Source organism: Salvia miltiorrhiza, chromosome 4 (genome assembly GCF_028751815.1).
Source record: "Salvia miltiorrhiza cultivar Shanhuang (shh) chromosome 4, IMPLAD_Smil_shh, whole genome shotgun sequence".
In the NCBI taxonomy this organism is placed as follows: domain Eukaryota; kingdom Viridiplantae; phylum Streptophyta; class Magnoliopsida; order Lamiales; family Lamiaceae; genus Salvia; species Salvia miltiorrhiza.
The window spans coordinates 53298375-53306137 of record NC_080390.1 but is presented as its reverse complement, the minus strand read 5'-3'; the positions used below and the strand labels follow the sequence as shown (position 1 = coordinate 53306137).

Genomic DNA, 7763 nt, shown 5'->3' with positions numbered 1-7763 from the left:
CCATCATTTTCCATTAATAAATTTATCAATCAAAGTAAACGCAGCCTTTAACATTTCTTAAGACTCGTGTCTCTCCCATTTGTTTATGTTTTTATGAGATGTAGGAAATATAAATTTAATTTTTAAATACATATTATATAACTTACAACACAAAATATTTTTTCATCGAATTTATACTGAGTGCTCACTAATTTTCTTATTATTTGTATTTTGCTATATTTTGCTTTCAGATTAAATATGTAAATCGATGCTAATAGAATTATATGCAAAAAAAAAAAAGTGAAGAAAGAAAGAAAAAGAAATACCAGTCCCTCACTGTAGTTAAAACCGTTGTCGCCATCCCACACTCCCCAAAACCCTACGCTTCTTGGACTCCATTTGCCGCCTGCTTCATCGTCTCAAGCCACCTCGGACTTCAATTTCTCTATCACCATGGAGTCGCGAGAACTGACGGCGGAGGAACTCGAAAAGAAGAAGAAGAAAGAAGAGAAGGTGAGAGCATCGCGTGTTTTCCGTTGATTGCGAAATTTGAGTTGGTATTATAAAAGCTTGTATTTAAACCTGAAATTAGTTTCTTCTATGCTCTCAATTTTGACACGCCGATTTACTGAATTATTGAAGTGCAGGCACTCGCTCCTTTTGCGATATAAAACTAGCTCTGGTTAGGCTGATAATTTATAATTTGGATTTGCGATCTCTGATCAATGTAGATTTCTGGTTTTGTTTTGGTACACAAGTCATATATTATTTCTTTACCCATTATTTTCCTTGACTCCATGAGATCAATTTAGACTTTAGGTAGTTCTGTTTGTCTATTGTCCTTAGACTACCTGCTGCTGTTTGTTTATAATTTTTAGTTTACACTAATTGTTAATGCCAATTGATATTGTGAATGTAGGCTAGAGAGAAGGAGCTAAAGAAACTTAAAGCTGCACAAAAAGCAGCAGCAGCAAAGCTTCAGGTGCTATTTTACTTCATTTTGACCTAAACCAGTATAAATATGTTACTTAATCTTATTAGTGTATAAGGGATACTATGCTTTGCATGTTCCGGTTTCTGGAAAAAATCCAGGCACAACAACCTGCTGCTGCTTCAAAGTCAGAGAAGAAGAAGAATGCGAAAAGAGAAGCACAGGAGGAAAATCCCCAGGATTATGTTGACCCAGAGACACCTCTGGGTGAAAAGAAAAAGCTGGCTCGACAAATGGCAAAGACTTACAACCCCAGCGCTGTAGAAAACTCGTATGCTTTAGATTATTGATCTAGTTTTGTTACTAAATATAAGTCTTCATAGTAATCATTGCTAAAATTTTCTTACTAGGTGGTATGAATGGTGGGAAAAGTCAAACTTCTTTGAGGCAGACCCAAAAAGCTCCAAACCACCTTTTGTCATTGTAAGTTTCTGCACATTCTCATATCACATGTTGTTATTTCCGGGCGGTAACATATTTTCAAATAAAGTGCATTGTTGATAGTACTTCAACTGTTTAATTTTAGGTGATTCATCCTACTGCAGGTGCTCCCACCTCCTAATGTTACCGGGGCCCTTCACATTGGCCACGCTCTTACTGCTGCTATTGAGGTTTTCTAGTGAACTACGGCTTGTCTTATGATAATTAATTAATTATCATGTAATCTTTTATTTGATTTCTTATTATGTGTTGCCTCCAGGACACAATTATTCGTTGGAAGCGGATGTCTGGTTACAATACATTGTGGGTGCCTGGTATGGATCATGCTGGAATAGCCACTCAGGTTGCTATTTGGGATATATTTTAGCTTTTAATGTATCTATGGCTTACTTCATCATAACTGTAAACTTGCTGAGCCAATTAACTGATTTCAATGCCAGGTTGTTGTGGAAAAGAAACTTATGAGGGAACAGAAATTGACAAGGCATGATGTTGGTCGTGAAAGATTTGTAGATGAAGTAAGTTTTACAATATATTCTCATTTTCTGCATTTCTGTGTAACCAGTGCTAGCTCATTTATGCTCTTTCACTTGTCAAATGTGGTAATAGGTCTGGAAATGGAAGGATGAGTATGGGGGCACAATTCTAAAGCAACTCCGCCGCTTGGGTGCATCTCTTGATTGGTCGCGTGAGGTGATAATATAGGTTATTGTTGCATCTTTGATTAGGTAGAGATGTATATTGGCGCTAATATAAGTCTTGTGCTTCTTCTGGATAGTGCTTTACCATGGATGAGAAGAGATCAAGGGCTGTGACTGAGGCTTTTGTAAGACTTCACAAGGAGGGTCTCATATATAGGTATACTCATGTTCAAAGGCGCTGTATTAAATTTATTGTGATCTGCAGCTAAGTACTTTGCATGTGTTCTTGGAAGCCTACTTTGAGGTACTACGTGGACATCTCTATCCTCATTTTGAGGTTTTGGTATGTTTATTGATAATTTGATATTGAATAACTCAATTCTCAATCCGTCAAATCATACACTTGCAATTGACAATTATTGCTGCTGGTACGACTTGAGGTTAATTCATAATTGACACTTTTACAGACAAGACAATCAGTAATTAATCAAATTTATGGCATTTTGTACTCCAACTACTACCTGTTAGTCAATAATTTTGAATTGTTCTTTGGTGTTTCTGTGTTGTTGCTCGTTGGCTGATATGGTGTTTTGTTGGTTCCCTTTTTAAAGTTTCTCATCCAATTTTCTTTTCAGGGATATACGTCTGGTTAACTGGGATTGCGTCTTGAGAACAGCAATATCCGATATTGAGGTTATACAGAGTTCCTACTGTTCGTCCTTTGTTATGTACGGACACAATTGTATTATAATTTTACACAAGTTCATTTGTACTCTCTAGGTAGACTACATAGATATCAAAGAGAGAACACCGTTGCGGGTTCCTGGATATGGAACTCCCGTCGAATTTGGGGTGCTGACATCATTTGCTTATCCTTTGGAAGGGGATTTGGGTGAGATTGTTGTGGCAACTACTCGAGTGGAAACAATGCTCGGTGATACTGCAATTGCTATACATCCAGATGATCCAAGATACAAGCATCTTCATGGGAAATTTGCTGTTCATCCTTTCAATGGAAGGAAGCTCAAAATAGTTTGTGATAGTGTCCTTGTCGATATGAAGTTTGGGACTGGTGCTGTTAAGGTAAGCAGAACATTTGGTGCTCATGATACTTCTTTTCTATTTTTCAGTTCTTATTCATAAGTACTTGGGCATGATATTTTGCAGATAACTCCAGCCCACGATCCTAATGATTTTGAGGTTGGCAAGCGCCATGATCTCAAATTCATCAATATCTTCACAGATGATGGAAAAATAAATACCAACGGTGGTGAAGAATTTGCAGGAATGCCACGTTTTAAAGCACGTGAGGCTGTGACCCAAGCTTTAAAAGAAAAGGTACTCTTACACTTTACATATTTTTGAGTATTACTTGATGTAGTTGCCCTTATTGAAGTGTTGTTCCTAACTTACAAATTGAGATTCGGTAGAAAGTGTTTACTATATCCATACTTAGTTAGCCAGTTTTAGGACCGTTTGTGAACACTGCTTCTGGCAAAGTTCATCAATTCTTCTTTAAAGCATGAATATATTGACCTTGTCTATTTTAAGTATTTTGATTGTTAGTTCTGTTTGCAATTAAGGGACTTTATAGAGGTGATAAAAATAATGAGATGCGCCTTGGCATTTGTTCAAGAAGCAATGATGTAGTGGAGCCCCTCATAAAGCCACAGTGGTATGTGAACTGCAAAGGCATGGCAGAGGAAGGTCTGAATGCTGTCATTGATGATACAAATCCAAAATTGGAGATCATACCCAAACAATATGTTGCTGAATGGCAGAGGTATTTTGAGAATTAATAATAATCTTTGAAGCCTATTGTTTTCTCACCTCTTCCTTATGTTTGATATATTGCCTCCCTGGTTTGTGCTACACTAAAATGGTTAAGGAGAAACTTTTGATTAACATACACTTACTGCAAAATTAGGTTCTAATGATATCCTGTATATACTACAGATGGCTTGAAAACATTCGTGATTGGTGCATTTCAAGGCAGCTTTGGTGGGGCCATCGTATCCCTGCGTGGTATGTGGTGTTGGAAGATGATCAACTGAAGGAGCTTGGTGTTTACGATAATCGGTGGGTGGTTGGCAGGACCGAGGAAGAAGCTCAGAAGGAGGCTAGCAGAATGTTTGTTGGGAAGAAGTTCCAGCTTTTCCAAGATCCAGATGTCTTGGATACCTGGTTTTCTTCTGGTTTATTTCCATTATCTGTATTAGGGTGGCCAGATGATACTGATGACCTCAAAGCATTTTATCCAACAAGCGTGCTTGAAACTGGTCATGATATTCTCTTCTTCTGGGTGGCACGCATGGTGATGATGGGTATGAAGCTAGGAGGTGATGTCCCATTTAGAAAGGTCTGTAGCATTCTTATGTTCCTGACCATTTTGGAATTTTGAAATTTTTAATTCTGCACACCTTGCTAAGGTTGGTTGTTTGTGCCTGTCTAAGCCTATGTTTTCACCCTAGAAGGATTATGGTGCAATTTGGTTCATTTCTTTAGTCACAAGATTTGTGATGTGATTTAGCGTAGATACTCAAAGAAAGGACTTTACTTGTGGTAGCAGCGGGTCATGTGGAGAATGAGTTGTTCAGTTAACCTGCTGGTTGTCTGATCAATGTACCAGTAAAGAAATTTACTGGTACTTGGGCTTCAGCGTTACTAAGAGAGAAACTGCATTGCATTGCCATAATCTGTATTGTACTCCATATTTTATATCTGAAAGATGTTGTTCTCCTTGGTAAAATGAAAATTAATAACATTCTCTTTTTTTTTGATAAATTAACAGCATTAAAAAAAGAAATTTAAAGGCCGTGCCACAGGGGATTTGAACCCAAGACCTATGGCCTTAACCCCTTACCGCTTGGCCAACACACGCACACAAAATTAATAACATTCTTTACTTGTATGCAGGTTTACTTGCACCCAATGGTTCGCGATGCGCATGGACGCAAGATGTCCAAGTCACTGGGAAATGTTATCGATCCCCTAGAAGTCATTCGAGGTGTAACCCTAGAAAATCTTCATAAGAGGCTAGAAGAAGGAAACTTGGATCCGAATGAACTCAAAACTGCAAAAGAGGGGCAGGAGAAGGATTTTCCTAAGGGCATACCTGAATGTGGTGCTGATGCTTTGCGCTTTGCTCTTGTTTCATATACAGCTCAGGTGAATACTTATCTCTTACTTTATCTGAACATGCTTTCTTTTCTTCAAAGTCTTATCGTCATGTAATGTTCTTTCAGTCAGACAAAATAAATCTGGACATTCAGAGGGTGGTTGGGTATAGGCAATGGTGCAATAAGCTTTGGAATGCAATTAGGTTTGCTATGACTAAACTTGGAGATGATTATACCCCTCCAACAGAGATTGATCCAGCTTCCATGCCTTTTAGCTGCAAGTGGATACTGTCTGTTTTGAACAAAGCTATATCAAAAACAGTTGCGTCATTAGATTCCTTTGAGTTTTCTGATGCTGCTACGGCTGTATACTCGTGGTGGCAATTTCAACTGTGTGATGTGTTCATTGAAGTAATTAAGCCATATTTTACTGGCAACGATCCTGCATTTGCATCAGCAAGAAGATCTGCACAGGATACCTTGTGGCTGTGTCTAGATTACGGGTTACGATTACTTCATCCGTTTATGCCGTTTGTCACTGAAGAACTGTGGCAACGTCTTCCTTCTAAGATAGATTCAGTCAGGAAAGAGTCCATTGTGATATCAGAATATCCATCTGTTGTAAAGGTAATATCCATACATTCTTTTATTCACGATTTTTAAAAGTTAAGGACAAAAATTTACAGCAATGGCCTGTATGTAGCAACTTGATAAGTTTTATTAATTATCTATGAGGACTTTTATTCGTCATCTGTTATTGAATATAGATTAGTAAGCCATTTACTATACATAATAGATATATCATGCACATTTGTCTGGTTAAGTTTTTAGCTTCAACTGCTGACCAGTTACGACTCCCACTAAGAATACCACTAACGACTCCTGTGCGTCACCACAATCACTTTATCATTTTGGATGTGGGGAATGCTTATTTTTGTCAATTTTAATTTAATAACACATTTCTCAATACTCAATCCCTTGAAATGTTATATCCTCTTTTTGCAGAGTTGGATTAATGATGATGTAGAGTCGGAGATGGATATGATCGAGTCTGTGGTTAAATCACTGAGGTCTCTTCGATCACAGTTGCCACCAAATGAGAGGCTTCAGCGGTAAGTTGCAAATTGTGTATTTTAAAAGAATAGGAAGTGTTATTTACAAACAAAAGGTAAAATAAGTGACCACCAGGTCATGTTATCTGCATTTTTGCACGACCATTTAGTTTTTGAGGCACTCTGGTGCATCCACCCTAATTAAATTTTAATTATGATTAATAAACCCTAATTGGCGATTGGTGATCCTAATGGGGATGAATGCCTATACATTTGGATGTACACAAGTTTTTGTCTTAGTTATTTACTTCTTGGTAGCTTGTCAAATGATGATATTTTTCAACATACCCACTGCTGGAAGTCCTCTATCCCTATATTAACAAGGAAATTATAATGTTGAATGGCCCTTTAAGTCGAGTTCATCAAACCTTTCAGTTGTGCCCGGCTGGGCTGGTCTCTATCTAAACAACATTTATCCTTAACAAAGACATACTTTTTCAGGCGTGCAGCTATTGTTCGTTGCCGCACAAATGATGCATGCACCATCATCATGAGACATGATCTGGAGATCGCCACTCTTGCCCTTCTATCATCTCTGACTGTATGCAAATTATTCTGTCTTACCACGTTTTATTTACTATTTTTCTATTTTACTTAATTTGGACTTTGGACATCGTTCTCTAAACATTACAAAATGATATTAATTTTAGGTCTTAAGTGAGAACGATGATGTTCCAGTGGGTTGCTTGGTAGATGTGGTCAATGAATCTCTTTCAGTTTTCCTCAAACAAGGAAGCATCAATGTTGAAGCTGAACTTGAAAAGCTGAGGAAGAAAATGGAGGAGACACAAAAGTAAGAAGCCTCCCAAAATGCTTTCTATTGATTGCTCGATTTATTTAAAACCTGGGCCAATAAAATCGGATCTCTTGCAGGCAATATGACACCTTGACGAAGAAGACAAGTGCTGCTGGCTACCAAGAGAAAGTTCCGGCCCATATCCGAGAGAGTGATGAGGCAAAACTGGCATCATTACTGCAAGAAATCTTGTCATTCAAGGAAGCGAGCGAGCATCTGGAACATGAGAATCCCGAATCCTAAAAATATTTCGATTTTTAGGCTTTTGAGCTCTTGGCAAAAATGTTGAGGTTCAAGCTTGCACTAAATCATCTTTGTTATTTCATGGCTGATTTTCACACATTACCGTGTAACAGTATTGCTGGGTTTTGGCCACGTACTAGTTGAAACAGGGCCTTTAATCTTAATATACTACTAAAGCAAATTTTGATGATATTTTGTTGCCCATATTTTTTATGATATTTTATTGTATTTTAATTAGAACTCTTGTATATTACTATAACGTTGGGGGTTGTTTTATGAAGGAGATAAGTCGAGCTTGAATTCTGTTTAGGTAACTGGTTGTTTTATCTTTCTTTTAGGAAATTTAGTCATCTAAATTTCTGTTCTCCTCTATGAATGGACTTGAATTAGTGTCAATCAATGGGAGTAACGGCATATGAAGTTGAGTTGGGTCAACGCAAT

The 7763-nt window shown here is 37.7% G+C and overlaps 1 protein-coding gene across 1 annotated transcript; it reads left to right on the top strand.

Moving 5' to 3' along the window:
• Positions 1 to 290: 290 nt before the first annotated feature.
• LOC131020566 (valine--tRNA ligase, mitochondrial 1) lies at positions 291 to 7514 on the top strand. The gene is made up of 20 exons (XM_057949474.1): positions 291 to 492; positions 899 to 961; positions 1072 to 1241; positions 1321 to 1393; positions 1516 to 1581; positions 1671 to 1754; positions 1852 to 1929; positions 2021 to 2104; positions 2190 to 2269; positions 2688 to 2745; positions 2833 to 3135; positions 3220 to 3390; positions 3636 to 3835; positions 4009 to 4411; positions 4969 to 5220; positions 5298 to 5798; positions 6177 to 6283; positions 6725 to 6824; positions 6934 to 7076; positions 7157 to 7514. Exons 1-20 carry the CDS (start codon positions 433 to 435, stop codon positions 7320 to 7322), a joined length of 3162 nt encoding a protein of 1053 aa, XP_057805457.1. The 5' UTR covers positions 291 to 432; the 3' UTR covers positions 7323 to 7514.
• Positions 7515 to 7763: the final 249 nt, after the last annotated feature.

Coding starts and splice junctions, on each gene's coding strand:
- LOC131020566 (XM_057949474.1), top strand. CDS start 433: ATGGAGTCGCGAGAACTGACGGCGGAGGAACTCGAAAAGAAGAAGAAG. Junction 962..1,071: donor CAGCAGCAGCAAAGCTTCAG/GTGCTATTTTAC, acceptor GAAAAAATCCAG/GCACAACAACCTGCTGCTGC. Junction 3,136..3,219: donor TTGGGACTGGTGCTGTTAAG/GTAAGCAGAACA, acceptor GATATTTTGCAG/ATAACTCCAGCCCACGATCC.